Raw genomic sequence first — 26316 nt, 5'->3', positions numbered from 1 at the left:
AGCCAAGTATGCGAAAGAACTTATTAAGAAGTTTGGCATGGAAGGATCAAAGCCAACGAGCACACCAATGAGCACATCAACTAAGCTAGACAAAGATGAGAATGGTAAGGCCGTCAATGAAAAGATGTATCGAGGTATGATCGGCTCATTACTTTATCTCACGGCAAGTAGACCTGATATAATGTTTAGTGTCTGCATGTGTGCTAGATTTCAATCATGTCCTAAAGAATCGCATTTAAAAGCTATTAAACGTATTTTTAAATATGTTGCCGGTTCTCATGACTTAGGATTGTTTTATCCACGTGGAGTTGCATTTGATTTAATTGGTTATTCGGATGCGGATTTTGGAGGTTTCAAAGTTGATCGTAAAAGTACAAGTGGGACTTGCCAATTTCTAGGGCACTCTCTAGTGTCTTGGCATAGCAAGAAACAAAATTCCGTAGCTCTATCTACCGCCGAGGCGGAATATGTAGCGGCCGGAAGTTGTTGTGCCCAAATATTGTGGATCAAACAACAAATGGAGGATTTCAATTTGCAATATGATCATATTCCTATTAAATGTGATAATACTAGTGCAATTAGCTTAACCAAGAATCCGATTCAACATTCTCGAACAAAACATATTGAGATTAGACATCATTTTATAAGAGATCATGTTCAAAAAGGGGATATTGAACTTAACTTTATTAGTACCGACAAGCAATTGGCGGACATTTTCACAAAACCCCTTGGTGAAGAACAATTTTGTTTCATTCGACGAGAACTCGGCATGTCTAATCATTTATGAAAAAGTTGTGTTCTTGATGTCAAAAGTTTTTTTTTGGATTCAATGTTGAGTTGATTGAATTCGTAAATATCATACTTGATGGAGAGTACAAATGATCTTGATATAGAAATCACCCTCCAAACATTTTATCATATGATTCATTTTCCTGTGTTTGGAATGCAGAAAAACAGTTTTATGGTCTTTAATGCTACTCCTCTTAAACGTTTTCTGGACTTAACCTGCATTTGTCAGTGTAGAGACCCGTATTTTATTTCCATAATTCTTTATGTTTTATTAAGGCATGAGTTGTGATATAAAATGGAGAATGAGTTCGGATGTCGAATGTGCTAGAATTTAGAAGTTCGGGATGCAAGTGTAATATGCATGGGTGTATAAGTGAAGGTGTGTGTAGGGGATAATTCTCCCCCACATATATTTCTTTTCTTTTCCGGGCAGACACACACACGTTTCTCTCTCTCTACTCCCTCGACCGACTCTCTCTCTTTCTCACCTCTCCTCCAAACTTCTATCTTCGATTTCATCGCCTTAGAATGAGATTTCGGAAAAATCCCAAGTACTAAAGTTGTTCTACACGACGAGATCTTCCTATTGATCGAAGAAGAATCATGATCGGAGCACTTTGAGGTTTCCTCCATGTTCGGGCTTGCTTCTAACCCTCGAGGTAGGGATCTCCTACCTTCTTTACATGTTTAAGTGTTGGTTAGATGTACAAGAATCAAGTTTGATCATTTATTTTGAGTCTTGAACAAATCTGTTATATGCTGATAATTTCGTGGGTTTTGGAAATCTGTCTTTTGGGAGCCCTCTGCTAGAAATCACTAGCATTTGTCATGATTAAGACCTCAAGGGGCGGGTCAGGGTCGTCACAGTCAGTCGGATGTCCAAGCGGATGTCCAACCGGACAACCGTGAGGTTGAGACTTATTCAAGCTTTTGCGTTGCTAACTCTGATTTATTAAGTCTGTTACACTTAGTTTGTATGAACTTCATGGCTTAGTGCTTAAATTGTCTCTTATATACTTCGCCGATATGAATTTCTTGTCTCTAAGCTTGCAGGGATAATCATTCTCGGTAATACCCCTCGCATTCTTTAAAAAGCTCTCTTTTAGGGGGAGCATGTATTAAGGGGACACAACAATAAACACCCGAACACAATTTTCTTCCCCTATTCTTGTTCTTTTCGGCGCCACCCCTATTCTTGTCCTATTCGGCGCCGCATCCCCTATCCTATCTCTATTCGGTGCCGCATCCCCTATTATCTCTCTTTCGGCGCAGCAATTCAATCAATTCGGCGCACCATTTCAAACAATTCGGCGCACCATTTCAAACAATTCGGCAATCTCATACTCTATAAATTCAACAACACAATCTCTATCTCCTCATCTATCTATCTCTCCTTCTCTCTCGGCCTAAATCTCTCCAAATCTCTATCCTTCCAAATCGAGCAATGGCAAACATACCGCAAGGGTTACCGTTTGAGTTTTACGAAAGAGATGCCGAACGAGCAGAGTTCAGGTTGTTTATCCAAACCATTTGGATGCAACTCTTTATCTTCATTCTGCTGTGTGCGTTACTTACCATGAGAATACCACCATGGTTCGGATGGAATGTAAATGTGGATACTCTGTGGTATTGGATTGGCATTATAGCTGCCGTTGTAGCAGCCATTATTCGAGAATACGAAAATCAAGGACGCCAAGCTCTCAATGTACGAAGATAGAGTGCTACAGGGCAAGAGCGGCATGGTGCTGGAACCATGGCCCTATTGTTTTTCTCTTTTTAGTTTTTTTTTTATGATGTCACAGGGGGAGAAAAAGCCAAGTTTTAATTGATCTATCTTGCCATTTTGGGCAAATTTAAAAAATTGCTTGCTATGATCTGATGATTATTGCTATTACTCGTTGATCGTAGATAACTGCTTTGGTGCATGTATTAAGGGGGAGATTGGCATAACTCCTACTTGAATAAAAACTATCATTTTGTGTCATCATCAAAAAGGGGGAGATTGTTGAAAAATGTATGCATTATAATTTGTGAAAATTTATATGCATCTCTATTAATTATTTTGATGATTAATTCAATGATATTTTTATTCGGCAAATACAAAATTATCGAAAAGTCGATTCCCGAATTAAATATTTTCGTGACCTTGAAATATAGCATAAAGTCTCTTGGATTCATGATTTATATTTACAAAGACTTTATTGAGCTCAATACATGCTTTAACGGTTTATTTAGATGAAATTGTGAGCCACAGGTTGACGAACCGGCTGACAAGCCGGCTGTCTGAACAGAAAGCTGTGACAACCGGACGACCACCCGGATGACCACTCTATCAAACGGCTAGTTTCAAACGGCTAGTTTCCAACGGCTAGTTTCAAACGGCTAGTTTCAAACGGCTAGTTTCCAACGGCTAGTTTCCAACGGCTAGGAAGCATATGGATGGCTATATAAGGCATCAAGAACTCATTAATGAGTACATACACAAGCTACAACATTCCATATTATTGCAAGAGCAAATTCTCAAAAGATCAAAGCCAAAAATTCTCATTGTTCTTCCACTTTCATATTATTCTTGAGAGAAAATTTGTACAAGTCGTGAGCGATAATTTTCATACCTTCTTCACATACTTGTATTTCCTAAGTGAGTGTTTGAGTCAAACACTTGAAAGCTTAGAAGACCAAATTCGGGTTGGAATTTGGGTGTTATTGTTTTTGAGAAGTTTTCGGAGAAAATTCTTGCGGTTGTGCTAGCTCCTCGGGAAAGCTAGAGGCATTCGGTTCTTGTAAGCACCCGCAAGACTTACAAGTTGTAATCTTTTAAAGATTAGTCTAACCTTCAAGTAATTGCTTGAGGAGAAGTGGAGTAGGGCCGGACCGTGGACAAATCCGGACCGAACCACTATAAACGGGTTCTATCTCTCTATCTCTCTATTTTGATTGCATACTTATTGTTTGCATATATTGTTAGAGATAAATTTTTATTGGTAATTATTACTAGCAATCCTATTCACCCCCCCCTCTAGGTTGCATAATTTGGGTAACAGATTTCTTCAAAAAAACATATCTTTTTAAAAAAGAAAAAAACTTTTAAGTATCAAACATTGATTATCGGGTTAACCCTTGGAATTGTTTTCAAAATACTCCTACATGACTTAGGCTGCGTTCTCTTGGACTTAACTTAAATTTGAAAATTTTGTCCTTATTTAAATTTTTTCAGCATTTTTTAGTTTTGCGCCAAATTTTTTGGGGTTATTGATTCGTGTCGACGAGAGGAATCGAAAAAGTAAAATTTTGGCACTTTTACCCAAGTGGTTATTTCTCAAGATTTTTGCGCTAAAAAGTGGTTATTTCTCGAAATGCTTTGGTAAAATAAAATTTTTAATAACCCACAAAAGTTTGGCGCAAAACTAATAAATGCGAAAAAAATTTAAATAAGAGCAAAATTTTCAGATTTAAGTTAAGTTTAAGTGAAGTCCAAGAGAATGCAGCTTTAAAATAACAAAACAACTACACATGTAACATAAAATACACATATTGAGTATTAAATCTTTTGGTATATCAACTCACCCTTAACCATTGCTAATATGGTTGAGGTAAAGAAGACCACGTATGAAATAGTACTCCCTCCGTCCCTTTTAAGTGTCATATTTCGTAACTCTAACTTATTAAAGACACATCATTATTGCACATTTCACGTCAATTTTTATTATTTATTCCCTACGAAGATATCATCATTACACTTTTACTTACTAATTTTTCTAAAATAGAACCTACTTTTATGGGCAAAATGAAAAATATACCAACTTTTAGCCACTAACTTTACAAAATGGACACTTATTAAAGAACAGCTCAAAATATAATACTGAACTCTGAAAAATGGATGAAGAGAATATGAAATAGCGAACTAACGAATAGGACTGAAAGACCATTTGTCCCAAGTCATTTTGCGGTATCGATTCGAGTTTTTCCACCTCAATCCATACTGACCGGGCTTCAAAGATGAACAGTTGGAATTCCAACGCTCGGAAATCCAGAACAAAAATCTCTTAATTAACTAAACAAACTACTTACAAAAAAGAGCCAAAACAAATATACTACTACTAGTTAAGTAGACTTGTAACGTTCGAATTCCCTTTGTACAAATGGCCAAGAGAACAAATACAAGCACCGAGGAAACGCCCAAACTAAAATACTACTGAGTACTACTGTAATTGGACACATACCACTGTAGACTAACGACTAGTAACATCGAGCTTCGTACAGTGACAGAAGATAGACTATTAAAACCAGTGACCGTTAAAACTTAAATAATAGCCCAAGGAATTCCACTTACAAGGAGTATTATTTAGTAGTATTAACCAGTGGCGGAACCACACTAGGGCAAGCGGGGTCACGCGATCTCGTTGAGTTCCAAAATACCCTTAGGGCAGGTATAGTTTTGAAGAGTATTTCGTAATTTTGCCCCAAAAGATAATATTTTTGCCCTGAAAATCCCAAAAAATTATATGTATAGTAGATATTTGACCCCACTACAATCAAATCCTGGGTGCACCCCTGGTATTAACCATTCCATAACAAAAAGCAACCACGCATACAGTCACTGGCGGCTCTACATGTGACCATTACACCCAAGTTTTTTTTCATGCTATAATACAAGTAAATTTTTTGAATTAGCCTAGCTTACCTTTGAACACCCAACTCATACGTAAATGAACACCTACCCAAAAAATGGGAGATCAGCAGATGAATGATTGTTTGGGTATTTATATTGAGAGTGATGTATTTGATACCGTAGATAATGATACTATTATGCAACGGTTTCAAAATATGAAAAATTGTCAAGCACAATTGTAATAGCTCATATACTTTGATATTTTTGGGTCGCATTATATACACACACACCACGGATCCAGTGAGGGATCCCTTACCAGTCTACCGTGCGGACCTCCCCTTTCCCGATCGAATTGCGACGATCCGAGACGCTCAATGTGTTCAGAACGTGATTTTAAGGGTACCCGCGAGAAATCAGCAAAAAAAATATTCGGGAAGGGCTTGATCCGAGCAGTTTTTACTGAACCGTTCAATAAAAAACTGCTCGGATCAAGCCCTTCCCGATCATTTTTTTTGCTGATTTCTTGCGGATACCCTTAAAATCACGTTCTGATCACTTTGAGCGGCTCGGATCGTCCCAATTCGATCGGAAAATGGGAGTCCCGCACGGTAAGCCCGTGCGGGATCCCTTAAGGGAACCGGATATATATATATGTATACCGAGGTGGTTCCAGAGACACCCAAAAAAACACCTAAAAAAACACCTCATAGTTTCTGATCAAATTTTGATGATCCGAGCCGCTCAATATGATCAGAATATGATTTTAAGGGTACTCGTGAGAAATCAGCAAAAAAAATGACCGAGAAGGACTTGATCCGAACAGTTTTAAACAGTTTTTTATTGAACGGTTCAGATAAAAACTACTCAAATCAAGCCTTTTTCGATCATTTTTTTTTGTTAATTTCTAGCGGGCATCCTTAAAATCACATTCTGCACACATTAAACGGTTTGGATCATAAAAATTTGATTGGAAACAATGAGATTGAGATTTGTGATTTTTTTTAGGTGTTCTTTTATATATATATATATACACACACACACACACTATAATTTTTTGTTTATATATAGTTGTAGTTTCTCGAGATAGTATAATGTAATTTCTGAATACCTTTCGAAGAATTCCTGGAGCCGCCACTACATGAATACTAAACAACTAATGCTTGGCGTTGACCGTTCGGGCAAGGTTAGTGAAACACTTCCAGCGAACCCAAGGGTTACTCCAATTGATTATTCGTGGGTCAGCTCTTTACACTATTTGATTTTTTTGGATCAGACCGCGAGAAAGTAATTTATTATGAATTCTTAAGCTTTAGCGAGGATGGTTTGTTTTTGACTGAACCGAAAATGAGATCAGTTGAAGTGCGTGTTAGCTGACCTAGGTACCTCAGACCGTCCAGCCAAAAACAGAAAGAAGGATAGACCGCGCAGCCGAAGTATAAAAAACAAAACCAAAAATGCTAGAAACAACCCTTTCGATTGTTAAGGTTGTAAGATTTCATAAAATGTAGAAAAGGTGTGAATATGTATTAAATATAATATAGATAGTACTTCAACAAAATGTGTACCTTTTAATCATTCTCTTTAGGTTATTTGTATTATGTACAACTCAGATAAGTAGACTATCTACTCAACAACCCTGAGGAAAAAGTCCAAGCTGAAGTTGATCTACTCCGCAGTAACATTGGAAGCATTGGTCAACACCTTGGGGCGTGGGGATCTGTCCTTTAGCTTCATATGCAACTTAGGATTCGCCTAGCCGTACGCAAATCCAGCTTATTTTGTTGGTCAGTTAAGAAAAAAGTGTTAACCACAAGCCACTAGGAAATTAACATCGTCTCTCGATTGGTAAGAGAAATTCTTGGGCGCAAATTGGGTTATCACGTGACGGTATTCAGCGCCTATTCGAGCCATTCAAACGCGTTTAGGACGGTTCAAATCCGAACACTATCTCTCTTACTCAGCCGAGAACTCTCTCCTCTTTCTCTCTGCTCGAATCTGAGCCGTCCAAATCTGGGCCAAGACAGCTCGGATGAACTGTTTGGGTACCACGTGAACCATAGCCAATTTGCACCCAAAAATTTCTTGCGGTAATGTTTATGGAGGGAGCTTCTCAACAATTCATGTTCGGGCATAGTTCAACCAGTTTGGATCCACTCCCGGCCCAACTCAAATTATTTCTATCGCTCATTCTTTTGGGCTCGTTGGCAAATAACATCCACACATATAATTACATTGCACGGCCCAACTTGTTAATAGTAATTAGGGATGACAATTTGCCCAGACCTATCATGTCCGCCATGTCCCCACCCCAATTGGAGCCGTTTAGCAATATTTTTTTGGATTACATTAGGGTTTGGAAAGAAAGTCACTTCTTTTGTGTTTGGGTTGAGATTAGAATTTGGTAAACCTGATAAAAATATTATTATAGTACAAACAAAACCACCTCTACTTTTTAGATATTATATTGTTCATTAAAAAAATTATTTTTTATTCATGTAAATGGAAGACAAACAACTCCAATGGTATTATACGAGATTGATATTTTCGTTACTAGGTGGAACACAAGAAAAAAGGCAGCCGAAAAAAATTGAAAATGGCGACAGTTTGTCTTTCAGGCGGGAAAACCAATTCCCCAACGATGAGGGCCAAAACCATACGACAATGGAGATTGGGGTTGAAATTGAGAATAGTTACATATTCGGGAATGGGAATGGAATGAAAGAAATCCGCCCCAATGCCATCCCTAACAAGGACGTTAGGAAATACTGTAGTAGCTAGTAAATCACCAACTTACAAGCCAGAACCCATTGAATGCTATAGGTACGGTTGTTGAACTTTGTTAAGGGAAATTTGAGGGAAGAAGTAATTCTCTTTGCGCGCCCCCCCTGACACCACCCCCCCTGCCCGACCCCACCCCCCAGACCAAAATACCCCCGGTCAATTCACCCAACCCACGGCATTTGCTTTTCTTTTTTTATTTACTTAATAACTTTTATATCTTTTTTCATTTTTATTTATTTAATATTATTTAAGTGTTTCAATTTTCAATCCGATTGAATCGATACAAAGATCTTGTTTTTTTTATCATTTTGTCTTCAGTGATCATAATAAATTTTTGGCTCAAAGGCCTTTCAACAAATACCCTAAGACTTATTATTTAGTTTCAGGTCTCTCTTAGGGTGCTCATTGAAAGGCTTTAGAGCCAAAAATTCATTACGACTATTTAGGATGAAATGATAAGAAAAATAAGATCTTCGCACCGGTTCAAACGAATTAAAAATCGGAACACTTATTTTTTTACTCTTTATATGTATTTTTAAATTATTTAATATTATACCCGCCAATAATTCAACCCACGGCATTTTCTTATTTTATTTCTTATTTATTTACTTAATAACTTTTATATCTTTTTTGATTTTTATTTATTTAATATTATTTAAGTGTTTCAATTTTCAATCTGGTTGAATCGGTGCAAAGATCTTATTTTTTTTATCATTTTATCTTCAATAGTCATAATGAATTTTTAGCTCTAAGACCGTTCAACAAGTATCCTAAGGTTCCTTATTTAGTTACAAGTCTCTCTTAGGGTGCTCATTGAAATGACTTAGAGTCAAAAATTTATTACGACCATTTAGGATGAAATGATAAGAAAAATAAGATTTTCGCACCGGTTCAAATGAATTAAAAATCGGAACACTTATTTTTTTACTCTTTATATGTATTTTCAAATTATTTAATATTATATACGTGAATAAATTTTTTTATGTTATTGAAATTTTACTCTTATTAAAATTTTATAATTCTTTTATGTTATTGAATTCATTAATTTTGTTTTTATTTATATCTTTTATCTATTTTATTTCTAACCACTTGTTCAGATTTCTTTTTATCTTCAACTATAAACACTCATTTAAATTTTGTTTTTATCTTCAATTACAACCACACATTCAGTAAAACAAAAAACTAGTAAAAGTAAAACAAAAAAAATACTAAAAGTTAAAAGTTAAAAAAAAAACAAAAACAGTAATTAAAGTCTTTGAAAAGAAAAAAAACTAGTAAAAGTTAAAAAAAAACTAAACCGGTAATTAAAGTATTTTAAAAGTATAAAAAAATTAGTAAAAGTAAAAAAAAAACAGTAATTATTTACTTTTAAAAAACAAAAAAAAAACTAATCAAAGTAAAAAGAAAAAAAATCGAAAAAGGAGGGGAGGAGGGGCAAAGAGGGGAAAGGTGGTGGGGCCGGGGGGAGGGGGTGTGTCAGGGGGGGTGCGAGAAGAGGCTCTCGAAGAAAAGCAACAGTATGAGAGACGGTAAAAATTCCATGACTTTCTTTGGCTATTCTTCGGCTGTCCTTAGCAAATGAATATTTCATTTGCTTTCTACCTGCCTCAACAAATTGAAGTTAGATATTAAAAAAAAAATGCGACTACAGGCCAACACGTTTTCATCAACTTTCTTCTACTTTTTTTCGCGTTGTAATAAATGGCGAAGGACGTCCATTCAAGTTCCTCTAAGACTACTACGGGAAAGGGTTTTAGGGGTAGTTATTTGGTGCTCTTGGGGTACCGTCATGTAGCGCCCAAGCCCCTCCACCACATTGATGTGGAGACTAAGAGGCCTGAACCACTGAATAAATTTGGGGTTTTGCATACCAGATCCCTGACCAACAAAGTAAACAGATAGAAGACCAAGACCTGAACCAACTAAAAAGGTACCAAAACCATAAACAAGATCAACCACAACCCTACGGCAAATGCAGTAAAACGCGTAAAAATTTTAACTGCCAAGGCAAATTAGAGCTAATCAGTCGGCCCAAAATGCAGCAATTCCATGTCATGTTTCAAGAGTAAAAGGGGCAAAGGAGTTTACTGTTAGGTGCTTTATTTTCTTCAAGGTTTAGAGTGTATTTATCATATTAAGTATTAAAAACTAAAGTAGCGGTAGGAGTTGCAGGTAGTGGGATAGGTTATTCCCACTTATTGCAGGATAATGTGTTAGCGAATCAACAGTTGTGAAGAGGAAGTTGAATATCAGTAATATGCTTCTATTGTCGAAGAACATCGGTTCTCCTCAAATTGAACTGATTGGAGTTACCCCCTCGAAGTGGGGTCAGTTCTCCTCAAATGGAACTGATTGGAGGTCTTAACCCTCGAAGTGGGATTGTTCAGTCCTTCCATTTATTCTCATTTTTCTGCAAGAGAGTTTGAATCACATACATCTACAAGAGAAGGTATACGTTACTTGGACTCTTCATCAAGGACCCGTACCAGAGACGCCACCACATACTTGCATAGTTGTCTTCAACACTGTCACTATATACTTTGTTGCAATACCGCTATATAACGAGTAAAGTCGGTTTCCCGACACACTCTAGTTATTTGCATTATCTCACCGAAAATGAGAGTAACTATATATGAAGATTGAAGCCTTTAACATGGTAGGCAGTTTCACAAAACGAACAGCATGACCCTCGAGACTTGCATAAAATACTTGTAAAATATGGAAAGGTAAGAAGAAACTAGCTTTGCACGGCTTTATTTCAGGGAGGAGAATGCTCCCGATATTACAATCAGCATAAATTCCATGTGAGGAAGAAATCAAGTCCACCATAATAGCTATGAAGAAACAAATCACATCCCAAACCAACATCACTAACCTGGGAGTAAGGCAATGCCAACAAACGACACAAAAGAACCAGTAAGGATAGTGTCCTCTCTAATCTGCTCTGGATTGGCCAGCGCGGGAGGAGAGGATGATGCCAACAATGAGGCCATACAATGCCAATGCCTCAGCAAAGATGAGGATGAGAATCATTCCAACAAAAAGCTTAGGCTGTTGTGCATTAGCTCTGAAGAAATGCAGTCAAAATATCAGAGAGGAATGTGTTTACTATGAATATAAATAATCTGATACATACATAGCCTGCATTGTACTCCAATGAACATTGATGTAACAGAACCCATAGTGTTGATCAACCAAAAAAATTCCAACAAACGGATGCACAGAATTAACATTCAATAAACTAAGAAATTCTATCATGATTGTTGGATTCTGTAAATAATGGCACTCAATAGAGCCGAATGATGAAACTGACTCCTCAACGACACCGCACCAAAATTCATACTGTCCGAGACCTACAGGAGCCCACAGAACTAAGCAGTTGAAATCAACTCACATGCAAACTAAGGCACTAGATTCAACTCCTACATTCCCATAATATTCAGAAGTGAAAAAGATGTATCAACAAAAGAGAGAGGCAAAAAAGGATGAGAAACATAATCTAAACCAAATGGGAAAGGCTATAGAAGGTGCTTTAAGACAAGTTTTGCATAATATTGCCAATGCCAAAAGATGACAAAGGCACCATCATAGTAATTGGAACTTGCAAGTTCCTAGTAAGTAGTAACAATATATTGGCTTCTATTTACTCCAAACATGAGCAGGATATGTACCCGGAAAACAAAAAATCCCAGAAAACCAAAGCAGTTTATGTGCAGGCCTCTTGAATTACCAAATGATATTGCGTGAATGAAGTCCACAGAACTATGATTCCAAAAGATAACTTAAGGTCAAGGAAACTCAATCACCCTGCACACACAATCAACGTTTCTAACTACCAATTTCCAAATACTGAAAACACGATCGCATAAGGTATATCATGAAAATCATACAACTCATTTTTTTAACATAAGTTTAGCAGTTTAAATACCATTACCCGCAGTTCAAAAAAGGCATATCAGCATAAAATGTTGTGCAACATGAAAACCTAAAACATTTCATTCACCAGCTAACAATCTTGTATGCTTTCTCCTGTTTATTTAACGACGCTTGGAAGGATGTGAGCACCCTCAAAGTCGAGGTTATGCAGTCTGCCCTTAACCAATTTCTTCTTTTAATATCTTTGGAGTATAGTGGAGCATATGAGTATTTATCCTGATTTGGTTTAGGAGTTATCATGTATCGGACCTTTGTCCTTGACTTTCTTTTTTACTTAGTGGCATCCCCTTTATGTCTTTTCTATAACACTTATTGACTATCAAGGGAAAAAAACCGCCCATTCAAAATTTAAATCACTGCATTATAGGGACTATAGCACGAGTATTGGTGCAAATGCAAGTGTCAAACTTCCTGTAGACATAAATCTTAATATGTGCTCAAAATGGGGAGGGGACACATCATAAATGACTATTTTAGAAACGTAAAATACAATATCCGCAATTTATATGTTGTCATGTATTTACAAATATAGTTGAAATCAAACAGGTCCAATTTCTATCAAAAGGCTAGAAACGGATAGTGTCTAAATAATGTAACTCGCCAAGTGGGCGAGGAACTGCTCACTCGGCTCTCGATAAGGCTTTAAACCCGTCCCAAGCGGAGTTAACCTAAGACCAAAACATAGACCCTAAGACCTCTGACGAGGCTTTTCCGTGTTGGGTGTCAACTACCAAATGCACAACCCTCCTCCTTTTTCTAGGCTTGGACCGTCTGGGAAAAAGATAAGACTTTAATTACGTCCCAGGCGGAGTTAACCTAAGACCTAAGACACTAGCCCCTAAAGCAATAAAATAAAACTAATAGAAGAAACAAAAAAAATAGATCTAGAACTAAACTAATAAACAAAACAAAACGTAACAATTAAAGTAAAAGTAAACTAATAAATAAAACTAAACCTTTTCGCAAACCAATGAGCTCATCTTTAGTCATTTCACCAACGCTTGGCAACCAAATATTCTAAGTTAATGTTTGATAAAATGCTTTATCAAATATTAACTTACTTAGAATATTTGGTTCCCAGGCGTAGGTGAAGCTCATCGGTTTGCGGCAAGGTTAGTTTCTGATTACTCAATTTTATTTTGTTTATTAGTTTAGTTTTACTTTGTTTATTAGTCTACTTTTACTTTGTTTATTAGTTTTTACGTTTTATTTTGTTTATTAGTTTAGGTCTAGATCTACTTTTTTGTTTCTTGTATTAGTTTTATTTTATTGCTTTAGGGGGCTAGTGTCTTAGGTCTTGGGTTAACTCCGCCTGGAACGTGCTTAAAACTTTATCTTTCACCCAACCGGTCCAAGCCCGGATAAAGGAAGAGGATTGTGCGTTTGGTTGCTGACACCTAGCACGTAAAAGGCTCATCAAAGGTCTTAGGGATCTAGGTTTTGGTCTTAGGTTAACTCCGACTCGGACGTGCTTAAAGCCTTATCTTTTTCTCAGTCGGTCCCAAGCCCGGGTAAAGGAGGAGTGATGTGCTTTACGTCTTAGGTTGGGGGAGGGGGGTTATTTTTTTCTTTTTAATGCTTACATATCCAGATTTGTCATCGAGTGGAAAGCGCTTGTCGGGCGGGCAACTAACGCCTAGAGATTAATCGGTTTTTCCCCTTTTTTAAATTTTTTAAAAATATTCTTCTCCCCCCTTCCCCAAGTTTTGAATAAGTATAACAACACAAGTACAACAAAACACCAAACAATGGAAATAGAGCCTACATACACATAATTTCACAAAAACAAAGCCTACATATATGCAATTTCACCAAAAAAATAAAAACAAAGCCTATATACACATAATCTCACTTTATGTAATATAGTACTTCATATTATTCTCCCCTCTCTCACTTATCAAAAAAAAAAAAATTTATTCTCCCCTCTCTCTTGCTTGTATTCTTATACTTGTTTGCGTATTTTGTCATTGTAAAAGGTTTATGTAGGTCATATATCTATCGTGATTCACGAGAAAGCTAGATCCGGTGGGATTAGGTTGGTTGTGCTGCCAATAATTTTAATGCAAGACAACTTGCAATAGTTGAAGGTCCCAACAATTGAATTTTGGTGGGTTTAGCCCTATGAGAAAAAGTTGAAGGTACTGGGTATATTAAAAGTAAAGGAAGATATTTAGACAAAAGGACGTGTTTGTGTTGCTTTCTTAATAGACTGGTAGATATAAATCGGAAGGAGTGTACTCAGCGATTGTCACTCATGGTATTATCGCTTGGAAACAAGGCTGAACCGCAGAACGGCTGAAGTACATAGAAAGGGAGCCAAGTGATTTAGATTTGATTTGGTAGGACTTTGGGGCTCAAGTTGGGCTTATTGCATGGTTGTGAAGTGATGAATAGTACACTCCTAGATTGATGTTTTGGAGTGTGGAAAAAATCAAACGTGGTGATCATTACTCAACTTTCGAAAACTTAACTTATTAGGCCACACACACACACACAAAAAAAAAGATTAAAGGCGATTCCAGATCCGAAAAACCACCATTACCCATTCAAACTTTCATGAATTTGCTCAAGATTTCAAGACTCCCAAGCTAAATTCCCATAACTGACTACATATCTATATGTCAACCCACAACATCTTCTCTGTATGAGTATTTAGAAATGAGGGAAGAAACCAAGTTGAAGAGATCGATGCAGTTTCAAGGCTCTTCTAGATCCCACTCAAACTTTCATGAAATTGCTCCAGCTTATAAGACTCCCAAGCTAAAAAACAATAACTGATTACGTATATATGTGTCTATGTATAAATAATGTGTACATGAGTCACATGTAACTACATTTATAATGGATAGAGAGATCAGAGTATAATGGAGAGTGTTCTTGGAGTGTGGGAGTAAAAAGTATTAGATTGTTAACCATCAACTCATCTAAAAGCTTAAGCTGTTAGAGAGATGGACAACTTTATTATTTATATTCTCAACACACCCCCTCACGTGTAGCTAGACTCTCCTCCATAAGCGTGCTAAACACGTGTAAATTTTAATCATTAGGTAGGCTGTGAGTTTCAAACTCAAGATCTATTGCTTGCTCTGATACCATATTTAGATTGTTAACCACCAACTCATCTAAAAGCTTAAGCTGTCAAAAGGAGGGGCAACTTTATTATTTATATTCTCAACAAAAAGTGAAGAGGGTAAGTTTTTGACAAGTTGTTTTAGCTAGTATTGTTTTACATGGCCCCACCAACTTCTTCTAGAACAACAGTAACTTGGAGAATCAATCTCAAAAAAATGGGGACGGCTGTCGGACACAGTATCCCACGCCCATATCATATCCATCAGACAAGTAATAATGTAATATAATCCATAGAACCTGGTGAACAGAAACATTGAAATTTTCATGCCATCACAAATATAGCTTGTTTAAGTCACAATGCTTGCGATAGGTACTCAAGGAATCAATTCAGTATCACCAGTATTTCCAGGTTTTATTGTGTGATACCACTTGCACATACAGAGCAGCGCTGTTTGTATCGTACAATGCAACATCCTCAAGAGAATAGCACCAACCCTCAATTTACACGCATGGACAACTCTGTGGACTACTAGTCTGCTACGGACCTAATTACTCTCCAATTTCATTTTCCAGCATAAATATGATACTGTTATCATAATCTCCGAAACGCAAACCCTGAGTGGAGTCCCTATTACCCTATGGAGCACGGGTACCGGTACGCGGTACGAGCCCGTACCGGTACGGGTACGGGAAACGGCAAAACCCCAAAAAAGTAGGGTACGGGTACGGCGGGGGTACGGCGAATAGATATATAATTTTTTTCTATTTTTTATTGCTTTAAATGAAATATAAACCCATTTTACCAACAAAAAGTAACATAGATAAAAGTTCGAAGTTCATACATCAAGTTCAACGTGCCTAGATCAAAGCTAGACGAGTTCCTTGTTCCTGACATACCAACAGTACTTACAAACATTGACATGTGTATATAAAAGAGAGAGAACTTACGTCTTCTGTTCCGATTTGGAGCCCTAGACTCAATGTATGTGTATATAAAAGACAAAAAAATTACACAATAAGCCCATATTTTATAATTATTTACAAAAAAATCCCTGAAATTTTGAAAAAAAAATCATTTTGGGCTAAAACGTACCCATGTCGTACCCTTGCCGTACCTAAAATTATCAAAAGTACCCGATCAAATTTTGCTGTACCCGGTACGTTTTTTCCGTACCGGCGCCGTACCCGTACCGGTACGGGTACGGGTACGGCGACATTTCTGAAGTACCCGTGCTTCATAGCTATTACCTTAATTCATTATTTTCCAAATTACAAACACATAATCCACATCACATTCCAGATATACAGATATGAGGGTACCTAACACCAGCATCGCCAACAATCCCGATAGCCATACCGGCCGAAAGCCCGGCGAGACCGCAAGCAAGACCAGACGACAGGTGAGCGTACCCGTCGAAGAGGTAATACGACTTGGCCTTAGGGTTAATTCCAGTACTGATAATCACAGCGATAATCAAGCCGTAAATCCCCAACACACCAGCCATAACAACCGGCACAATCGACTTCATCACCAGCTCTGGCCTCATCACGCCCATCGACGCCACGCCAACGCCGCTCTTCGCCGTCCCATAAGCAGCCCCCATACCTTACGGAAAAAAAAAACATCAAACGATTCAAATCAAACATTAATAACTAAGGATTCCGACGACTCGAATCGTTAGGGTTAGGGTTTGGTGCTTACAGGAGAAGACGAGCGCAGCGGCGGCACCGAGGAAGCCGAAGAAGGGAGCGGTTTCATCGCCGCTGAACGTTGACATCGTCGACTCGTAGCTAACGAATTATCGATTTGGGAACTGGAAAGTTATCGATCACACGTTTTTACGGTGACGGATTGGTGAGGGGGAAGCTTCGTGAAAGAGAGAGGAAGCGACGAGAATGTGGTGAAGATAGCGAGCGTGTTAATGGGCCTGTTTTGGGGCGCAATTCAGTTAGCAATAACTTGGGCCTGAAGGAATTTGAGCCCTAGATTTCATAGGGAGTGTAAATGGGCCTAGTGTTGGGTTCGTTTCAGAGCATTTACTTGGGCCACTACTAGTGGCGTCTTGATACTTGATTGGACCTTGCAAGACTGATGAGGGGTTGGACAATGCTTAGGTTCGAGTCCCTATGTATAGTGTTAAATATATTTCCTAGTGCCCGTCAAACGTTGTAGGACTTTAGCTTCAATCTCGACCTAAAGTGTGGAGAGGTCTTCTAAAGATAGTGATGTAGTATGACTGGGCAATACTTTCTGCGAAGGTTGCGGATAACGTACCTAATTTTCATTTAGTTCAAAAAAGGGGGGGAAATAGGACCTTGCGAGATATTATTGTGAATCTGAATCACTCATTTTATGGAGCTAACATCCTAACAAGTCTCGCCGAAGCACACTAAAAATCAAATCCATAGTGCACCAATGTAAGTGCATTTGGTACGCAGCATGCTCAAAGACGCCGGCTAGACTATACAAAGATTTGCATCCATTTGCATTCACATAAATTAGCGTTGCACCCATTCGATACACGGGATGACATACATTACATTGACTAATCATATGAGCCCATTGACTAATCCTAGGGTACCAATGTCACCGTCTACCGGTGGATGACAAATTAAATCAGGGCAGGGCCTCACATGGGATGGTCCAAAGTGAAAGCCATCTATTACATTAAGGATGCACATGAAATTCTATCACCGCAGTGAAAATCCAATTGAAAACTCCTTAAAAAAAAAAAACCTGGAGCATGATAGAAAACAATGGAAAGATTAATTTAGTGATATTTACCTTTGTTGAGAACATCGGTTCCGAAGACCAATTAGAATAGCAGGGATGCTCAGGGGGGGAAAAAAACTGCAAATAGAGAGGGGAAGAAGCAAATAGTTATATTTACAGGAGAGAAAGGGGGTGTTCCAATTAAGAAGAGAACGTGGGCATAAGGAGATAGGGAGAGAAAGGGGAGTTGAGTGAGAGGGTGCCACGTACTTTTTTCTTTTTATTTCAAAATTCAGAAATTTTGAAATGGATATTTGAGGGTCTCTCACGCTACACTCCCTATAAGATTTTGATTGATTGATAGATAGATATGTGTGGCTCACTCATTTCTCCTTGCAAAAGGCTGTAGGTTCATTATCTTCATTTCAGGTTTTCCTTCTTTTAATCTTATTTTTCTCCTTGTTACGTTGGAATGGTGAATCTATTGTGTTTGAAACTATTCGACCATTGAGGCATGGGCACTGAGAATAGCATGAATGGTAGCTATACAGGAGGAGTATCATTCTGTGATTTTTGAATCTGATTGCAAATCCCTCATTGCCTACATTAATTCTGTGATTTTTGAATCTGATTGCAAATCCCTCATTGCCTACATTAATGAAACTGAAGCTCGGTGTCCCTGGGAAGTAGAAGCAGTGGTCAAAGACATCAAAGAATGGGCAAAAGCAAGGAATTGGTCTTTCAATTGGTGCAGAAGGGTTCAAAACAGAGCAGCTCATTGGATTGCATCTAAATGCCTTAGTAGAGATTTGTTACTCTTTTCGGGTTGTATTCCGTCCCGTCTAAATTCTATTATATGTAATGACTTATCTTGAGCTATGGAATACATTGACATCTTCAAAAAAAAAAAACCTATTCGACCATATCTTTTAACAAAAAAAAAGAAACTATTCGACCATGACACAAAATTTGAAAAATCTCTCAAGTTCTCAATTTTATTATCAACAATCCTAAGCACCCAAGACGATTTTTAACCTTCGCAATTTCAAGCACATCCAATACATTACCATCCTCGTCAACATGTGCGAAATTGCAAACAGCAACGTGGGTGCCACACACCTTACCATTATCCAATTATATCGGCCCCTACAAGCAATTTTTGCACCTGTTGATGAGGATGGTAATTACTCCAGCTGATTCTGGGCCTTGTTGAGTACAAATCTTATATCCACCAAGAGTCATCAAACACATGGTGTGGTGAGACAAATTTGCACCAACCCCCCAAAAACATGTCACTTTATTAACCCAGAAAGTTAGCAGAATTACAAAACATATATCCAAATTTCTGCAGCAAAACCCTTCTTCCACAACTAGATAGTATCCACAACTAGATAGTACTAGCTAGACAGAACAAGAGAAGAACAGAGGGAGGAAAGGCATGAAACTTCCATATTCACAGAGACAAAACAACACGCGCAGTTCATATATCCAACGCTTAAGCCGTCGCCTTCCTAGCTCTCTTCGCCGCCGGTGACTTAATCGACTTGGGCTGCTTCGGCTTCACCGCAGCAGCCGATTTCCTCGTCTTCTTCGGCCCCGTCTTCTTCACCGTCTCGGCTTTCCTCTTCTCAGTCCCTCTTCCCTTCGGAACAACAGCAGCTCTCTTGGGTTTCTTCGCTTCTGTTATCGCCTTTGGAGTCTTGCCAGTTCCATTCTCCTTTTTCCCTGCTTCGGATAACTTGTACGATGCCCTGATTTTGATCAGTTTCCCCTTGGCAACGGAGTTCTTCAGCTGAAGCCCCAGGGTTTTCCTGAAATTCGCAGGGAGCACCGGCTTCAGCTTCTCCTCCATGTACTTGGCGATCGCGTAGGTGCTCGAACCAGTCTTCTCGTTTAGACTCAACAGGGCGTCCTTGATCATCTGTGCAACAAATCATCACGAATTCGCAAACAATTAATTACAGAATCTCAATCGACGGAACTTCCGCGGATTGAAGTTCCGAAATCGTACCAGAAAATGCATAAATCGTACCAGAAAATGCATAAACAACGCCTAGCCTAACCGACAGTAAAAAATGAACAGAAAATAGTCAAGGTCCGTTGATCGAAATTCTCGTATACAAAAGCTGTTCAAAGCGTGAAGCATAAATCACACACGTGCACACACACACAAATACAGATACAGAATTGTTCCATGAATTACCTGAAAGTACGGAGGGTGAGAGGCAGTTTTGGGCGCTCTGGCCTTCTTCTCCTTGGGCACCTTCGGCTTCCTCTCCTTGGGGGCCTTGGGTTTCTTCTCCTTAACAGCCTTCTCCGCCACCTGCGGCTGCTCCGCCACGGTAGCCTCCGCCGCCGGCTGCTCGACGGCGAGGTTGTCAACTTCTCCGATCGCCGACATCACAATCTTCACAAATCACGTAAGCCGATACTGACAGAATAAGACGTCTTGAAAGTGCTGAATTTCTGACGGAACAGATACGTGCCTCCCCGCAATTTATAGCGGGAAATTCGAGTTCTGATTGGTCGGGTTTCGGTTCATTGGGATCGCCAACTTGCGCGAGAATCGATCCGGGCCGTTCGCGTGGGCGTTGTTCAGCCGTTGATTGATTGATTTTGCTTTTTCACTATAGAGAATTGGATACAGGTGTGCCATTCTTATCCTGATTTGAGGAGAGAGAATACAGGGGGCTTTGGTAGGCTAGTTTTTTTTTTTTTTTTTCCTTTTTCCCTTTGTTTCTTTGGAGTGTGTTTTCTTGGTTGATTTGGTGAGGGGATTTTGTTGGATTTGCTTTGGTTCTGGGCATGGGGAAGTTTGTGAGGTTCTAGTGAAGAAAACCAAGATTCCAATGTGCTTTAGATGATGCAAAATGGATTGCATTTGGATGTGATTTGGCAGCACATAAGAAACACTTCTTATAATGCGTTTTTAGTATGCCTTTCGAAATAATATAATCACAATATGAATAAGTTGTCATAGAGTTTTTTTTCCTTCAGAAAACTTTAATTGAATGAGAAATAAAGTTAAATTGAAATTTTTATAACCGTATGATACATAAGGATTAATAATTTAGTTCATCATCAGAATAATGTTAAGCATCCCCCTTTTGAAAAATCATACAGTAAATTGTTCGATTATGTAATTATCGATATTCGATCAACTTGATTTTTCATCAAATAAAGTGTTTGACAAACTCAATAAATATGCGTAATCTTTTGAAAGTGCACTATAATCTGATAGTGCGTCACTACACTAGAGAGACCCTAAGCCCCTTTAGATTGTGTGATTTATCGAGAAAGAAAACGGTTTCCCCACCAATTTTTTTTTTTTTTGCGAGAAAACAGTGAGAAATAAAAATAAGTCTTGCATGTATACATTTCTCAACAATTTTCCAACGTACCCCAAAAAAAATTATGTAGAGTTAGTAGAAAAAATATATGTTTATTATTTTAATTTAGTGAAAAATAACTTGGCCTCGTTCCAGAAACCTTCTTAAAAAATAAGCAGTTTATTTCACATTTTGAAACTCAAAAATAATGTAAATAAAAAATAAATTTTCAATTTTTTTACATCGTATAAAAGATGCATATTTTAAAATTTTAATAAATTTATAATTTTTTAACTTAAAATTGCCTTCTTAAAAAATAAAGGCTTATTTCCCTTTGTGGAACAGCTCTTAGTTTGGAAGTTCCAACGCAACATTCCGACTGACATCTGATTCATCGTGCTCCAAGTAAACAACCGTACTACCGATTCGGATCATCCTCCAATGGGTGCATCGGAATCAACCCTCTCAACCTCACAGGTAACCAACCCCTTCCTCTTCAACTTTCCACTATTTGCTCAAATTCTCAATTCCTCCTTGTCAATTTTATTTCTTGCATTTTTATGTACGAGAAGAGACCGGACGACGAGATTACCACCGTATCTGAGCGATTCGAAGGCGTAGACCCCCTCCTGGAACGGCTCAGATCCCTCAAAATTGTGGGTTTTCTCCCTCCTTTCTAGGGTTTTCAATTACTCACATTTCTCTAATCTTTCTCAGGTTTTTTTTTTGGTTGCTTTACTTCTGTGTGTAATTGGGTATGTGGGTAATTTTGTTCTTGGTGTAGGCAACTCCGATACTGACGACTCCACCTACGGAGACTAGCTTAACTGACGTTCTAGTGAGAAAATCCTCATCCTCTTCTGCTCCAGGTGAAAAGACTTTGCAACTCATTGGTTTAGGGCAATTTGGAAGATATTATACACATTATGCTGAAGTATCAGGAACTGAACTAAGAAATAACAGATTGCCTTGTTGTGGATTGTTTGTTATGATAGGCAAGCCTGAGTTTCACATGCTGTGGAGTCCTTGTCACCTTTTTTCTGATGGTTCCCATGTCCATTACGAATTAAGGTTGTGTAAAAGTTGGTGGTGTTAAAAGGGTGGTCCTTCAACGCATAACAGCTTTTTATTAAAATTCTCAATTGGAAGGTGTAGAAGAGTGGTGATTGCCGAACTCCTAACTCTCTCTTTTGACAAGAATTGTTTGGAGAAGTCCCTGCAATATTCTCGAAAGCCAGCTTCCATTGGTGCCATGCCAAAGCAGCCAAACCACAGACACTCACGATACACAAGAGCAAATAGGCACTTTTTCACTTGCGAGAAATTGCCTTTAGTTGACTTAGACACTTATGAAGCACCAACACACGTAAATGTCACCATATCCAAGTCAGACACGTGGGGGGACACGTCAAAATACCTTGGGGAGATGCCACATGGCATGCGCACTAGATTTTAAAATTCCTATGTTGGGTCATGCGGGGACATAAGTGGCAACATGGCAAGGTGGCTTTTGCAAATTTTAACAGAAAAATTATTTTAAAAAGCTCTGGTGTCTGTAGCCATGTCCGTGTCCCCATTTTATGGGAATTCTAGTGTTCGTGTCCTCCACCTTGTTCATGTCTGTATTCGTGCTAAATAATGACACATGATGAACCCATAACCTTTGTTTGTTACTGAAGTCCAACTCGAAGCTACAACGAGCAAGCAATCACAATTTTGTCTTCCTGCTTGGGAAAATGCAGATTACTGTTATTCATATAAGTATCACTACACAGACCCGATAGTCTGATCTTAACATGCAGCATTATGTAAACCGCAGACATTTGTTTTTAGTTTTGGAAAGTAAGTTCTCGAAAACCATTTTACCTAGACTCCAATCTAGGAAGTTTCTATGTTGAGCCCAAATTGTGTTTGGATGGACATGCACAGCATATAAAGTTATTCAGGTTAGGTGTCGTGGATGGGAATTGCCTCTTTCGTGTGTAGCTGCATGTCTCTAACTCTTCCCAGTCCCAGACCCCTAGTTGCACAAGCCAAGCAGAAAGCAGAGATTGATGGTTGTCAGCTCTTTGGAGAATCGGGTAGGAAGGAAGGAGCTAAGCCGGTTTACTTTGTAATTACAATTTCAATGGAAGAGTACACTAATTGATGAGTTCTGTATTCATGTCATTCTAAAGTCGTCAATTGCTGAAACTCAACCATGCTCCTGAAAATTAAAACTCCACTTCATCTCACCTGCCTCCAAGTGTGTTTTGATGTCATTTTTTCATCTTTTGCATCAAATTGATCCGGGATGGTTATGGATAAAAGCTTTTTTTTTATAAACTACTTCACACATAAAGCACTTTTCCCTACCAAATTCTTTCTATCCCCGAGTGGGGGATTAAAAATGCCCAGTTGACCATGGTACGTCCAATTGCCAATATGTTTGAGTTTCACTCTTACAGCCACATGCGTGGATTATTCATTCATAATCTTTCTATATAAAGAGCACGTACAGGCTGCAGTCTTCTGAACTGATTTATGTAGCACATGCATATATCATATCAGCCCTCACTAATCTGGCATATGAACTGTCACTTTACTTTTCCTGTTGTTTGGGGAAAAAAGGCATAAAGAAAGTGTGTTGGTTAATCCATTTTCCTTTGCTTATATATTTGCCTACCCAGTGGTTTATTCTTGTATTGTTGCTTCATTGACTCCAGTTTTTGTGTGATGCATTGTTTGTAAGCAGTACAGGAAATGTTTGAAGGAAACCATTTTTGCGTTCTGTTTTATATGGCTGAAACAGGTACAGTAAATCCAAAAGTGTTGCTGGAGCTCTTCTCGGTGTACCGTGATTGGCAGGATGGCAAGGCCCAGAAGATTAGTAAGAAGCAGGTTCGCCTTGAAACTAAACAAAAATTATATTTGACGACAGTGCAGTAAGCTAAGCATATGTATGGTTTCTGTCCTGATGGCATGGATACAAGTAGATCAGCAGCACATTCTCCTGAAGTCTGTAGCTGGATTTACTCTTTCTACAACTTTACATGCTTGTGGATTTGAGCCCTATGTAAAGTGGGGATCCTGTCCTTTTCTGGACTTGTAAATGGATACTGATCCAGTCCATAGAACTCTCATGCAGATAAGGCCATGTTTAAGCCTTGCATAAAATGATATCTTGAAAATATAGATGGAATTTTTTCTTATTTCCTATGTAGCACGATGCGGACACAGACACGGTATTTCTTTAAAAATAGAGATACGGACACGGTAGGGGACATGGCAAAAATAAGTAACATTTATTTTGTACCAGTGGGAATATAGTTAGATGTAGAAGCATGAAGCTTCAATATATGTAAACAAGTATCATATATTACACTTTCACCCAAAATATTTGAAGTAATACACATTTAAACCCCCCCCCCCCCCCCCCCCAAATAAAAAAAAAATGCATATTTAACCCCCTGCCGTGCCCCCCTAAAAAAATTAATTAAATTTATTGGAGTGTCCCATATGTATTTTGCTTTGTCCCCCGCGTGTCCCCGTATTCCTGTGTTGGACACGGGGAAACGCCGGCCTTTGTGAGTGTTGGTGCTTCATAGCTTATTTCTGTTGAAAGAAATTATGTCATTCATCGAGAGGATTACTGTTTTGGATGCGGATTGGACTGGATGTTGGCTGCAAAAGCTTGCTAGTTTTGATGGCTTTGGAGCTGAAACCTCTAGTACCAAAACTCATTCACTTATAAGCATTAATGGATAATTGGTTGTGATTGTTGCAGGAAGAGCTCGAAAACAAGATAGAGGTTGCAGATGCTTTGGCAGTTAAACTGCTTCAGCGGTTCAATTATTCAGTCTCGACCATGAAGACAACGTCCCAGCATCTATCACAAGGTGACTTATGCCTCACATATTTATCACTTGAATAAATCAATTCTTTTTTTTTTGGTCAAGCGGAAAATCATGCATTAACTTAGACTATCAAAGTCAACAAGCCAGATAAACGGCATTCATAAAAGTTCAAAGAGACTACAAGAGTCGTAGACTAGATCCTGTCTACGATCCTAAGATGATTAACACCCATGGCATCGGCCAGGGCGAATTCGAATAAATCAATTCAACAAGGGAAAAGTGAGAGGAACGCAAACTGATCTTTGATTGCAAACTGCCAATTTGTTGTTAGAAACAGCTAACAGAACCCATTTTCCTCTCTCCTATTTAGGATGCCTGCCCCTGTTTGTTTTGGTGGGTAGTAGTGCAAAGCGAATGAACGAGTGAATTGAACTAGTAGTCTGCTAAACTTCTGGGCTTAGTATAAATCGGCTTATTTAAGTTGTTATTTAACTTTTGTGTCAAAATTTTTTGCATTCAGTTCACGGATTGCAGGTTGAACTTGGGGAGCTTAAGGGAAGGTTGACCGAGGTGATTAGTAACTGCGATGCAATATGCAGGAGAATCAATGCAGAGGGACCAGAATCACTAAGATCATCTATCAAGCCATTTTCGGAGACCTCCGCCGAGTTGGAAGCCAGCAGTAGTTTGCCTTCTCAGGGAAGTGTGTTACAGACAAGCCCATCTACCATCTAAGTAACCAAGTTAGGCTATTTGGCACACTTGTTTTTTCATTTTTTTTAATTTTTTGAACTGCTTTCTAGATTTTCCAACAGCCATAATTGTAAACCTTGGAGCCTGACTAGTGTAGTTTGATCATGTATCACCAACAAATACTTGGTTTTTCATTAGTCTGAAATGTGAGTGTACAGCTCTTCTACCTTTGCAAACTTCAATTACAGCTAATTCAGGATTCAGAAAGAGAACCCCCACAAAGATTGAATTCATGGCGTGTAGAAGTTGCAGCCAAGTGCAGTTGAATGCAAGGATCTGCTGACAGAACCCACTTGCCAGATGAATTAAGATTGACGGTGATGTGTTTCTAAGACATGTTTGCATTTGCGCTCTCGGAGAGCGTACTACTAATTAGTAGTAAATCAGTTGACGGTGCAGATATAGATTGGAGTCATTTGCGGGATTGTACAGTGAAGTTGACTTCCCAAGTAGGAGTAGTAGGTGGATTCCATTGATCCCTTTAAAAAGCTGCCG

At 38.5% G+C, this 26316-nt stretch overlaps 3 protein-coding genes across 3 annotated transcripts; 1 reads left to right on the top strand and 2 right to left on the bottom strand.

Annotated features, from left to right (window-relative positions):
- Window positions 1-10909: 10909 nt before the first annotated feature.
- LOC131298390 (V-type proton ATPase subunit c1) lies at window positions 10910-17110 on the bottom strand. The gene is made up of 3 exons (XM_058323825.1): window positions 16893-17110; window positions 16511-16796; window positions 10910-11249 (listed from the first exon to the last, which is right to left on the bottom strand). Exons 1-3 carry the CDS (start codon window positions 16966-16968, stop codon window positions 11117-11119), a joined length of 495 nt encoding a protein of 164 aa, XP_058179808.1. The 5' UTR covers window positions 16969-17110; the 3' UTR covers window positions 10910-11116.
- Window positions 17111-19170: 2060 nt separating this feature from the next.
- Window positions 19171-20387, bottom strand: LOC131298389 (histone H1). The gene is made up of 2 exons (XM_058323824.1): window positions 20107-20387; window positions 19171-19824 (listed from the first exon to the last, which is right to left on the bottom strand). Exons 1-2 carry the CDS (start codon window positions 20302-20304, stop codon window positions 19399-19401), a joined length of 624 nt encoding a protein of 207 aa, XP_058179807.1. The 5' UTR covers window positions 20305-20387; the 3' UTR covers window positions 19171-19398.
- Window positions 20388-21575: 1188 nt separating this feature from the next.
- LOC131298388 (uncharacterized) lies at window positions 21576-25989 on the top strand. The gene is made up of 6 exons (XM_058323822.1): window positions 21576-21709; window positions 21805-21888; window positions 22017-22101; window positions 24024-24112; window positions 24999-25110; window positions 25589-25989. Exons 1-6 carry the CDS (start codon window positions 21674-21676, stop codon window positions 25801-25803), a joined length of 621 nt encoding a protein of 206 aa, XP_058179805.1. The 5' UTR covers window positions 21576-21673; the 3' UTR covers window positions 25804-25989.
- The last annotated feature ends 327 nt before the right edge of the window (window positions 25990-26316 follow it).

Source organism: Rhododendron vialii, chromosome 8a (genome assembly GCF_030253575.1).
Source record: "Rhododendron vialii isolate Sample 1 chromosome 8a, ASM3025357v1".
Lineage (NCBI taxonomy): Eukaryota > Viridiplantae > Streptophyta > Magnoliopsida > Ericales > Ericaceae > Rhododendron > Rhododendron vialii.
The sequence above is the reverse complement of the archived record's forward strand: the minus strand, read 5'-3'. Positions and strand labels throughout refer to the sequence as shown.

What these genes read in the sequence shown, in the direction of transcription:
- LOC131298388 (XM_058323822.1), top strand. Translation starts at nt 21,674, where the DNA reads ATGGGTGCATCGGAATCAACCCTCTCAACCTCACAG. An exon ending in CAACCCTCTCAACCTCACAG is followed by an intron (nt 21,710 to 21,804) that starts GTAACCAACCCC and finishes ATGTACGAGAAG; the next exon opens with AGACCGGACGACGAGATTAC. An exon ending in AGAAGATTAGTAAGAAGCAG is followed by an intron (nt 24,113 to 24,998) that starts GTTCGCCTTGAA and finishes TGATTGTTGCAG; the next exon opens with GAAGAGCTCGAAAACAAGAT.
- LOC131298390 (XM_058323825.1), bottom strand. Translation starts at nt 16,968, where the DNA reads ATGTCAACGTTCAGCGGCGATGAAACCGCTCCCTTCTTCGGCTTCCTC. An exon ending in CGCTGCGCTCGTCTTCTCCT is followed by an intron (nt 16,797 to 16,892) that starts GTAAGCACCAAA and finishes TTTTTCCGTAAG; the next exon opens with GTATGGGGGCTGCTTATGGG. An exon ending in GTTGGCGATGCTGGTGTTAG is followed by an intron (nt 11,250 to 16,510) that starts GTACCCTCATAT and finishes GCATTTCTTCAG; the next exon opens with AGCTAATGCACAACAGCCTA.
- LOC131298389 (XM_058323824.1), bottom strand. Translation starts at nt 20,304, where the DNA reads ATGTCGGCGATCGGAGAAGTTGACAACCTCGCCGTCGAGCAGCCGGCG. An exon ending in CTCACCCTCCGTACTTTCAG is followed by an intron (nt 19,825 to 20,106) that starts GTAATTCATGGA and finishes TTTGTTGCACAG; the next exon opens with ATGATCAAGGACGCCCTGTT.